Source organism: Pseudoliparis swirei, chromosome 6 (assembly GCF_029220125.1).
Source record: "Pseudoliparis swirei isolate HS2019 ecotype Mariana Trench chromosome 6, NWPU_hadal_v1, whole genome shotgun sequence".
In the NCBI taxonomy this organism is placed as follows: domain Eukaryota; kingdom Metazoa; phylum Chordata; class Actinopteri; order Perciformes; family Liparidae; genus Pseudoliparis; species Pseudoliparis swirei.
This window is the reverse complement of record NC_079393.1, coordinates 16,590,174-16,602,081: the sequence shown is the minus strand read 5'-3', so window position 1 is coordinate 16,602,081 and position 11,908 is coordinate 16,590,174. Positions and strand designations below refer to the sequence as shown.

At 40.4% G+C, this 11,908-nt stretch overlaps 1 protein-coding gene across 4 annotated transcripts in view; it reads left to right on the top strand.

Annotated features, from left to right (window-relative positions):
• Window positions 1–1,771: 1,771 nt before the first annotated feature.
• bmal2 (basic helix-loop-helix ARNT like 2) overlaps window positions 1,772–11,908 on the top strand; it is a 14,924-nt gene continuing 4,787 nt past the window's right edge. For 2 of the 4 annotated variants that reach the window (XM_056417134.1, XM_056417133.1), the window contains exons 1-12: window positions 1,772–2,283; window positions 7,597–7,720; window positions 7,818–7,877; window positions 7,990–8,034; window positions 8,192–8,349; window positions 8,915–8,994; window positions 9,238–9,330; window positions 9,833–9,950; window positions 10,233–10,382; window positions 10,734–10,974; window positions 11,222–11,328; window positions 11,669–11,819. In XM_056417134.1, the coding sequence (XP_056273109.1) occupies window positions 2,178–2,283; window positions 7,597–7,720; window positions 7,818–7,877; window positions 7,990–8,034; window positions 8,192–8,349; window positions 8,915–8,994; window positions 9,238–9,330; window positions 9,833–9,950; window positions 10,233–10,382; window positions 10,734–10,974; window positions 11,222–11,328; window positions 11,669–11,819 (1,433 nt within the window). In that variant the 5' untranslated portion in view covers window positions 1,772–2,177. The remainder of the gene's footprint in view (window positions 2,284–7,596; window positions 7,721–7,817; window positions 7,878–7,989; window positions 8,035–8,191; window positions 8,350–8,914; window positions 8,995–9,237; window positions 9,331–9,832; window positions 9,951–10,232; window positions 10,383–10,733; window positions 10,975–11,221; window positions 11,329–11,668; window positions 11,820–11,908) is intronic. The other 2 variants (XM_056417132.1, XM_056417131.1) reach the window with 1 other exon arrangement.

Genomic DNA, 11,908 nt, shown 5'->3' with positions numbered 1-11,908 from the left:
ATACATATATATACACATACATACATATTTATACTTAATTAATTAATAACCATTTAGTTAACAAGGAAGTCCCTTGAGACCAAACATATCTGTTTTAAGGGAGACTTGGCCAAAATACACACCATTACCATGTTATACAAGTAAAATTATGTACTTATGTAAACTAAATAGATACTTCATGAGTTGTGTATTTACCAGCCACGACAGCAACGCTGGTATTGCTTTGTGAGTCTGTGTGTCATCATGTTATAATGTGGCTCAACTAAATGTATATTCAAGTTGATGGCCTTCTTGTTTCTGTTTGACTCTACGGCTTCCCAGAAATGGTAAGATTACCACAGTCATGTAATAACAGAATGTGGCAAACAGTTTGTTTCAAGTCATCTAATGCCTTGTGATGCAATATTATTTCTGAACATGGAGCCAAGGACGTTTCGAACACAGTTCCTAAGTTTCCTTTTCTGCGTGGGTCATGTCTACCATCTAGTGTTTGGGGGAGGAAGTAACACACGTGATCAGGGGATTCTGCAGAGGGACCCATAGATCAATACACTGTGTACAACTCTGTCATCAATACAATGTGTAAAACTATGTCATCAATACACTGTGTACAACTCTGTCATCTACTGCACTGTGGAACCAAAACTAACTTGAGAAGAGATTAGGCTTTGGCAGTTAGAGATGGAAGAGAAGGGCTAAACACAATTAGTTACAGGCACATCTGTTTTTATTCAGGGGGAGACTCAGGCAGGGCTCACTTGACTTAACACAAGAGTGGATGCCAAAGTTAATCCATCCAAGTGTAACTTGTTTTCCACACATACTCAAAAAAATAACTCATTGGATGAACTCAATTAAATTGTGGGCAGGTTTACCATCGAATATGCAACTCCAACGGAAATTTTGCACATTAGTGCAATAAAATATAATTAAGTTAGTCCAACTCATTATCAAATACAGCTCAAATATAATAACAATATTTATTAAATTAAATGTATTTGCGTTTGTCCAACTCAAAATATAAATTGGAAATTAATATATAATTAATTAATATATCATTTAAAAATGTAAACCCCTATTAAGATACATGAGACAAAACACAGTTGAGGTTATAAAAAGTTAAAAGTTATGAAAAAGTAATAAAGTAATAAAGAATATTAAAAAGTAATGAAGTAATACAAAGTAATAAAGTAAGAATTGTCTTGCATTTTTTCTTGTTCTACATTTTGCTCCACAATATTTCCACACTTTCAATGCACATTAGATATTACACCAATGTATGATTGGTGCATTAGGAGACTTAAAAGTGATGTAACACAAACACAGTTCAAGTATACGTCCTATACTTGATTGTATGGGGTTCACATAAAATGTTGAATTGATCATATTCCAGATAACTATCAATATGATATTGGCCATATGTGTAACATCAATTACAATTGAGGTGATCCACTAATCTCCTTCGTGACAGACCATGCTCCGTTTTGCTCCGTTTGTAATATTTCTTTAAACTGTCTTAAACTGTTTAATAGCTATTTTAAACTGTTAATTACTCACATCCCTACTGCAAGGAACTATGTTATATTTGTATCAGGAAAACACAATGTTGAATGTTGAAATGTCAGCAATGGCATAATGTTGTATTTTCAAATAAAACACTATTTCAACGTTACTCATCATAACTCGAAATCGAGTCAAACCAGGCTATTATTTTTATTTCAATTACAAGAACACACTTGATATAGGAGAATACATTTACATTGCTTACCTCCTGAATTATTGTACGCATTTGTTCCCATTTTCTTTATTATAATTGGTGAAAGTAAATAGGCCTACCCAGGTTAACACAACTAGGTGGCGGTAATGCACCACCTAGTTGTTCGCCAACCGCCCTAAAACATAAAGAAGAAGCAGAGCGATCCGCGGAGCTGCAGCGCAGCTGCAACGGTGATTCTGATGAGGCGCTAGGAGGAGACGACATTTCCCCAGTTCTCTACTCTGTCCTGTTGGCACCGGTCTCGAACTCTTCGGTGCTCGTCTGTGCGCCCTCTCCCTCTTCTTTTCTGCATATAGGGCTAAAGCTATATATATATATATAAGGCAGTTGTTCTGCCGCCGTCTCGACTCCCCCACAATATGTCCTATTAACACAGTAACATTAGTCGACTGCCATATCCATGCATTGGAGTCCCGGGCCCCTGCGCTCCGGCGGCTCCGCTCCAGCCATGTCGGTCTGGAATACAGCGGCCAGCGGCGGTGACAGATCGGGAGACGACCCGGCAGGTAATGACAACACTTCTTCCGATATTCACCAGTATTCACGCCGGGTGATCCAACGTATTCGCGCAGCATTGAGATACAGCTGAGAAGAGAGAAGCGCAGCGGTGTGTTTATGTGTCGTCGGTTGACCGCAACTTCGCGCTATTCCAAAACTAGGTCAGTAGATCAGTGGAGCAAACGCGCCTTCAACGCCATTTATGTAGCTATACCACTGCCCGATGTGTGTCGCGTCAACGGCGTATCGTGCACACTATCAAGGTTACAGCTCGACCTGTGGTCAATTACAACCCGAATGACATGACCATGTTTATACGGAGCGTTAGTCTGAACCTAAACCGTGCGAGTATAAACTGACTTGGCAGGGAGACTTGTTTACCAAGTCGGAGGCGGCGTTACAGGCCATGGCCGTGTGTCCCTGGTTGTGTCTGTGGCTCTTTGACAGCTCGCGCTTTACGACCCAGATAATGTCCAACTAGCGTTAGAGCTCTGTGCCGTTTGGGCCGAGCGGACATTTAACGGACTGGCCAAAGTCAAGTCCTCGTCACATCGCGACTTTAACGTCACGGCTCTACTTATCTAGGTTACACATATTCAGCTGCCATTTAATGCCAATAACTGAAATCAACAAGTCCGAGAACCAACTATGTTTCACCTGCCGAAATAAACACGAGTTATCCCTGTAAACACACTACCGTTCAAAAGTTTGGGGTCATCCAGACAATTTTGTGTCTTCCATGAAAACTCACTTTTATTTATCAAATGAATTGAACATTTCATAGAACATATAGTCAAGACATTGACAAGGTTAGAAATAATGATTAATATTTGAAGTATTAATTTTGTTCTTCAAACTTCAAGCTCAAAGGAAGGCCAGTTGTATAGCTTATATCACCAGCATAACTGTTTTCAGCTGTGCTAACATAATCGCACAAGGGTTTTCTAATCAGACATTAGTCTTCTAAGGCGATTAGCAAACACAATGTACCATTAGAACACTGGAGTGATAGTTGATGGAAATGGGCCTCGATACACCTATGGAGATATTTCATTAGAAACCAGACGTTTCCACCTAGAATAGTCATTTACCACATTAACAATGTATAGAGTGTATTTTTGATTTATGTTATCTTTATTGAAAAAACAGTGCTTTTCTTTGAAAAATAAAGACATTTCTAAGTGACCCCAAACTTTTGAACGGAAGTGTAAATATATGGGATTGTGTGGACCATCCTAATGAATGACCACGCATCAGACTTCAGGTTAATACAGGGCTCAATCTAAGCCGGCTTTAAGTGTTTGATACTTTTCGATGACCTTTAATAAAAATCAGCCATTATGCATATTTTACATTTACAGTTAAGTTACTGCATTTTACACTATGATCATGATTATAGACTTAATGCTATTGTATGGTTATTATAAATGTGTAACTAGATTGAACAAAAAAAGGACCATTAACTTTCATTTGATTATTGCTCAGATGGTCACTTTTTGTAAACGACTGCCAACGGATTTTATTTAATTTTTAAACCTAGTGAATGGCTAAAAATGCTGGAATCAAAAGTGGAGAATTTTTTTTTTTAAGGTCAATGTGTGTGAATTTATTGTTGAGTTAAACTACACTTTTTGGAAATAGCACATTGTAAAACTTGTCTGGTATGTAGTTTGAATAATATGGAGACTGATGAAATACTTGACAACATATTAGTCTCAATGGACTACGTGTTTATTTTTCAAAGTTAGAGACCAGTTACTAAACACAAGTTCTGGTTAAGGGTACTGATAACAACCAATTTTGAGTTGTGGTCTTTCAGAGAGGTGAATAAAGTATTTGTGCTTTCAGTAAACTTCTGGGAAACTACTGGAACATTAGCAAAGTAAAAAGTGACACATCTTTACAATAGAGAAGCTGGAATCAATTGTTTGCCATTTTTGCTCAGGCAATTGGAAAATGGATTTATTGTTTAAGGATATTCCATTTCAGTAGGCATTTACCATGCCATTGCTCACAAAGCAAGCTGTGAGGAAGCTTTCCTGGTAAAGTCATAAGCATGGCTGCCTCTTTTGAAAGCGTCTGTCGTGCTCGTTGGAAGTGACCAGTCAGGATGCCACAGTGGACCTTTCAAAGTGACCATATGGAACCTTTATAAAACCATGTATACGAGCAGTTCAACCCAAATAAATAATCCTATACCAATATTAACAATATGTCAACTGACAGAAGAATCTAATCAATTCTGCGACTTGTCCAGATTGAGATTGTTTTCCATACATTTCTCTGCCTAACAAACACTTCTTGGCATTAACTAACCACGAAGGTAACTGTGTGTTACAATAGCATAACTGCATCGTGGTGACTTGAGTGTTTGAGAATCACGCTATTGACCTGGCTATCGTGTCCGCTGTTTGATTATGCGAGAGCCCAGCAACCTCATGTCCTTCTGCATTACCAAAGAAAGATTTCAGCGGTTGGAATTGAATATTTGCAAAGTTTTTTTACCTGATTTTACTCGCTCAACACTTTGTGGTTAATTCGCTAGTTACCAGCACATAGCCCGGTCACATTCCTGTAAAAGAGTTTTCATTTCCGCTTTCGACCATGGGACATTAACAACTATTTCTGCGTTATACTTGTTGTGGAAATACCACAAATGTGGGAACATCAAGCGCCCCGTGTCTGGGTTCATACTATGATCCGTAGTCACACAGCTCCGCCTCCAGGACGAGTGTCTGGATGAAGCCGCTTCCAGCTCATTCAGGACCAGCAGTGCCTGGCTGGCCGTGCTGATGCTGTTCCCATGGAGACAGTGTTTTACCTTGAGATGAATCACAGAGTAAAGGCAGACATCGCCCGACGGAGTTGCCATGTTCATGGCTTCCTCCCAAGTTTCCATCCACAGTTCCTTTTGCGCAAGTGAAACATTGATTTTCGCTCGGCGAAAAAGCAAAAAGAGATTATTGACGAGAGTGTGTCAATGGAAACGTGCCCACAACCCGATGTGTCAACAGAAACACATGAGAACAGTCCTAACGCTCAGACGCCGAGTGAAGCCGAAGTAGATGCATGACAAGTTGAAGTAATAGCCTCTTGTTGAGCTGATGAACCCATATTCTGAATCATTAGTCCCACATCCAACAATGAGGCACAGTACCATAATCACAAGGCACACCGCTTTGAACTGAAATTGTGTCTCCTTCAGGATATAATGGTCATTTCTAAGGGATGAGCGGCATACAAGCAAGCAAAACAATGCCGTGGTGGGATCACAACATGGCCGCCAGAGTTTGTTGTGGTCACGTGAGTGAATACGCTCTATTGTTGTAAACCATAAAACACTGTGGACTGCGTGTGCGGATCCCAGATGTTTGTGTGTATAATTAACTTTCTGTTTGTGAAGTAGGTCGGCACAGAGCAGCTCATGACCGAGTCTGACAGCTCAGCTGACCATTGTTGCATGAATATGAATACGCTTGGGAATCTTTGCCTGCAAGTGCGAACAATTGGTCCCTTGTCTGATGCTTGAATATTCTTACCTTGCTGATGATACATGAAATAAATTGACATTTTAAGATATTAAACTTGTCTTTTTTCTTGTGTTGCTGTCACTGTGCTGTCATACAGTACAGCTCATGGGGTTGTTCAAGTGCAGCAGATACTCATTGATGGATTGAGTGAGTGAGAAAGTTGATCAACACTTGAGACCTGGAGAGAAGGATTATGGGAGTGGGCAGAGGGATGTCCAGTCTTCGAGCTGCCTTCACTGTAAAACTTAGTTTACACTCGGCGTAGTGAAGTTGGCGCAAGGCGCGCGCCAGAAAATGATGTAATAACAGCTGGTGTGCATCTCAGAAATGTTGTAATTTGGCTTTTTTTCTTTTCCAAAACATATAACACTTGACTTTTCTTTCTTACAAAGGCAATAAAGTAGTCAATTTAGTTTAGTTTACAGGCCATTACAATCCCTCCTGCATTGTGGAGGTTTGCATTATAGGCTTTTTGCCAGTTACACCTCGCCTATAACCATAAATATGGGTTACACTTGCTATCTCAGTTCATTTAAGGGGAATGCCCTCGGCCACTCCTGAGAATATAGCATGCGTTCTGTGCCGTCTGCAGAGGCTCGCGCTACAGTGCCAATTGCGAGAATAAACAAACCTTAAGCCTGTAATCCAACAGATCTTGACAAGGGGAGGTGGATTAAAAATCAGGTTGTTGCTGATCTGTTAATGGCTCTTTGGGTCACAGGGTCTGTGGACCAGAGAAGATAGTTGCCATTGGTATTCGCTGCATGTGGTCTGTCTCGTGCCGTTCTCTCCAGTTTCTCTCCCTCTGATACCTCTGAGGCCACAGTCATGGCAGCTCCACAGAGGATCACAATATACACCGGGCCCCAGAGGTACAGTGAAGGAGGCAGCAGAGCTGCGAGGTCTCGTCTGTCGTCTCTGCACAGCGCCACCACAGCAGCTTGGACAAGCAGCAACACTCGGGCATTGATAGCATGCACGTTATTGGAGCATAGATGGATTGTTTTGAGCTGGGCTGAGACGTAGGGCTGAAAGGATGAGATGATTAATGGGTTAGTCAAATACCTTTTATTCATGAGTCAATGAAGGTTAAGTGTGTATATAAGTTTTCATTGCAGCTGGGTTGACAGCAGCTGAGTCCGCTGATTCAAACTCCTTCGGTAACATCACATCATTCCAAAAAGTCTCTGCATTAGTTAATAAACAAAGCTGATTGTCAAAGATATTTATGAATGAAAACTACAAGTCAAATGTGGGAATCTACTTTACATGCTGAAATTATTAATTGATTGACAGGAAAAATAATCAGCCACAACTCTTTCCGCCATCAATGCTCCAATAGTCACCGGTTCCACCTTTTTAAATGTGAACATGTCGTGTGTGTGTGTGTGTACAGCAATTCTGAAAACCTGATTGGGTTTGCTTCAGCTAAGTTAGCTAATAGGAGCAACACCAGTGGTAGTTTGCACATACATCGTCGGCACTCCTCTAACTTTTCCCTGCAAAAAGCAATTGCAGTGATGGCGGTCATGACTAAACCCCACCTCTTTTACTGCAAAACCTGAAGTTCCGCAGCTCTACCAGAACAACCAGTTATGTCCATGCAGTTGCACTTAGGCTTGTGCTTGGGCTCAATACGCTCATGGAAATGTCCTACTTTGTCCTAAGAGTGCTTTGATGGTCGTTATAAGGAAAGAATGAGTGTTACACATTACTTACAAGACGGGAACATATCGATGTGTTTGCAAAATAAATCAAGTCACGCGGCTCCTTGTGTCTCGTGTGTTTCAGAAGAGGTGATGGTTAAAGAACACCAAAGTGTTTCTTTGCCCGGCGCGATGGCCTCGTCCTCAGCTGTTGGCATGACCGCTAGCATGGAGATACCCCGGAAGCGCAAGGGCTGCATGGACAACCAGTAAGTCGTGTGATGGCTTTCATTTGGCTGACAGAAAATCTCTTGAATCCAGTGACCTAAATTGTTGCAAGTTGCTATTGATGCATTTTCATCCTAGGGATACAAAATCTGTTTCAATGGATATGGATATGGAAGATATGGAAGATGAGCAAAACGGGTATTGTGTGCTAATTCAGGGCTGACCTGTTTACTGAGGGCTTTTCTTTATTTGCATATATATTGTTGCTTTGCATAAACACGTTTAAAACATGTGTTTTTCTGCACTTCAGATCAGATGAAGATGAGAACCGGCATCTGAAAATGAAATGCTTCAGGTCGGTTAAATTTGACACCTTCATATTTATAACATTCCTATGTTCTTGTAATATTATCATCAGTCTTAAAATATAATATATGTATATGTATTCATATAATATAAATACGGTCTGTTAATTTGAATGGATAATTATTTCTTATTTAATGTCTCTGCAGAGAGCCGCACAGCCAAATTGAGAAGAGGAGACGGGACAAAATGAACACTCTCATTGACAAACTCTCAGCCATGATCCCTTCCTGTAACCCGCTGTCCCGTAAAGTGGACAAACTCACAGTGCTCAGAATGGCCGTGCAGCACCTCAAATCTCTCAAAGGTACCATTTTAACAAGAACATTCGCCACGCTTTAAATGACATGTTTTATTACTTTGTTGTGTCTCTTGGTGCAGATGCGAGCATATATGTGTGTATGTACATATGTATATATAGTATATACTGTATATGATTTATGTTTTAGCCGAACACTGTAAGCAACATATTCCTGAGGTTAGCACAACAAATTCTGTCGAGTTCAACAGCAAGAGCAAGAGCAAGAGTTGTGTATAAGACGAGGACGGCGTGTCAGCGCTGCTCCACCGTTGTAGGTTTATATATAAATTTATATACATACATACATACAAACATACATACATAAATATGTCAGACACTACTGGCTCGGTTAGTTTATTTATAAACAAACATAATATGGTAATGATGTTGTTGTTTTGCTTCTTATGAATGGCGTAGAAGTCAGATTTAGCACCGTGACATTGTTTGCACAGGTTGCTCATCTTGGCAACTTTTTAACTTGCCAAAACTTGTCATAATGACAGATGCTGATTTAGCTAGTTTGCATTAAATACAACGTGTTTTCTTCCCATGTTTTTTTTAATGCTTTCAGGTTCATCAAGTTCTTTTTCTGAAGCGAGCTACAAGCCGTCATTTCTTCCCAATGAGGAGCTCAAACACCTCGTCCTCAAGGTAAACAAACAACAACACGCATGCTTTACTGTGGGTTCTGCACATCTAATAAGTACGTTGATAGCTAGAGATTACCAAAATGTATGATATAATAATAATTGTATAATTTTAGTTTGAAAACTATATTAAATACAATTAAATATATAAAGTAGATCAGAAATGTATACCCAATTGCCTTGTACATTTGTCTTGGCATTGTCATCACATTCGACCCCCTTATGTTCTCATGTTTCTGTTGTGCAGGCTGCAGATGGGTTCCTGTTTGTAGTCGGCTGTGATCGTGGGAAAATAGTTTTTGTCTCAGAGTCCGTCACGAAGATATTAAATTATAGTCGGGTAACACTTCTACATTTGTTATTGCATCAGCAACATCTTTGTTCATGTGAAACCCCGGACACACCAGATGGTTTGCGTTGTCTCTGCACAACTGTTAACATACTATAACCCACCAGGGTTATCATCATAAACTAAACCCACCTGCACGTGCATGCGCCTGAAGCAACACATTTAGCATTGTGTGAGAGTAACCCTGAGCAGACACACCTGGCTGCTCTGATGAGGAAACACGACGTTGTTGGGTACAAGAGCACAGTGTATACGACACACTTGTATTACTTGAGGACATCACATGCCGTACTTAAGGAAAGCTTTAAGTGAGCTGTTGTGTTTTCTCCCTCAATATTACTTCAATCTTAATCCGCTACACACACTATCTGGTGAGTTCCGGGGTCAACAGTATTTTATTCATCAGCAGGAATGACCTAACATGCTGAATGTTTTTTACATTTCTTTTCATCAGCCTGGGCGCCATGTTTAGGGCTGTTTGTTCTTTTTACAGGTGGAGCTGATTGGACAGAGCCTGTTTGATTACATTCACCCAAAGGACATGGAGAAAGTGAAGGAGCAGCTGTCAGCTTCTGAATTATACCCTCGTGAACGCCTGATAGATGCTAAAAGTAAAGCAACTGTTATTTCTACTGTCTGCGTGCGTGTGTGTGTTTCGTGTGTGTGTGTGTGTGTGTGTGTGCATGTGTGAGTGAGTGTGTGTGTGCAAAGTCTGCTCACACGAGGATACGATTGATTCATTTGGAGAACTCTTTTTGGAAAAAGAATGTTACTGGAATGGTTTCATCAATGTTGCGGCCTGTAAAGTCTGATTGTGTTGAGTCTTCTAACTGTAGCCTGTGTGTTCAGGTTTATTACACATATCCTCTTTGTACTCTCCTCAAACTCTCCAGCGGGCCTGCAGGTCCAGGCTGACCTCCCGGTCGGAGCAGCGCGGTTGTGTTCAGGTGCGCGCCGCTCATTCTTCTGCCGCATGAAGTACAACAAAATTTCGATCAAAGTGGAGGAGAAGGAATTCCAAGCAAGCACCTCCAAAAAGAAAGGTGGGGAAATGATCCAGTGGTTTATCAGAATCAGAAACATTTATTAGCTATGTGTGTTAGACACACAAAGAGAATTTGACTTGGCGGCTGGTGTGTTCACATTAGACACATCAAACAAAACAACAACAACAAGCAAACAAAATTAACAGTCAACATATAAGATACAATAAATCTGTTCGTGAGGGTCATTGGGGGTCAGTGGGCGACCGGGGCTCGGTTCATGAGGCAACATTATTTCCTTTTAACATCTTCCAAAGCATTATTGGGAACTGTAGTTCAAAATTCTAGAGTTGTATTCCCCTTTATAGAATTAAGTAATATGTCTATAAATATTGTGATTTGTGGCAACAGAGTCGCAGAAGTACTGCACGGTCCACTGCACAGGCTACATGCGCAGCTGGCCTACCAGTCAGCTGGGAGCAGAGGGGGAGGAGCCAGACAAGCAGGATAGCTCCCACTTCAGCTGCCTGGTGGCGATGGGCCGCGTCCACTCCCACTCATCTCCCCCGGTTAATGGAGAGGTCCACGTTAAACCCACAGAGTTCTTCACACGTTGTGCCATGGATGGCAAATTCACCTTTGTCGATCAAAGGTAAAATATAATTTGAATTATGGTGGTTGTATTGTCTTGGTGCAAAACTTTGATGACATATACAATTATTTAGACTTTTCTAATATCTTCCATCTACACTTCTTAATGTCTTTGATACTGATGTCAAAATGAAAATACTATGAGTATTATATTATATTAGACAATACAGTACAAGTGTTTCATACAAGCATGAAACACTTGTATGAAACACTCGCATTAACACTGTGATTTAAATGTTCTCCTGCAGAGCCACAACCGTTCTTGGTTATCTTCCTCAAGAATTGCTCGGGACATCATGCTATGAGTACTTCCATCAAGATGATTTACCTCATTTAGCTGAAAGGCATCGAAAAGGCAAATATCACTTTTCTTCACTTTTTTGTAATTGCCTTGGATCCTTTATTATTATTTCTTGTAATGTCTGCCAAGACGATACCTACATTCTTCAATTATCTAGGTCTATTTAGGTTAAATTAGAATTTACAATGTAACTGAAGGTGTTGATGCAAATCACTTCCTGAGTTCGCTGATTTTTACTCAAGTAGTTCAGTATGCTATAAAACTGTGATGGGCTCCCCATATTTCTGTCTGCTGGTCCTGTTGCTTTTGCTGTTCTCTGCCTGAAGCAGATCTTACGGATGCTTTACTTGCTGTTCAGTCCTCTAACTCGTCCTCTCATTGTTTTCTTTCACAGTGCTGCGGAGCAAAGACAAAATAGAAACAAACTGCTATAAGTTCAAAACTAAATATGGCTCTTTTGTCACTCTGCAAAGTCAATGGTTTAGTTTTGTAAATCCCTGGACCAAAGAAGTAGAATACATAGTTTCAACTAACACGGTTATAACGTGAGTAAATGCTTCAGTCCCTTTGTGCACTTCCTACATATCTTTGTACCCAAGACATTGTACATTCATCGGTACTTCATCTGTTTTTT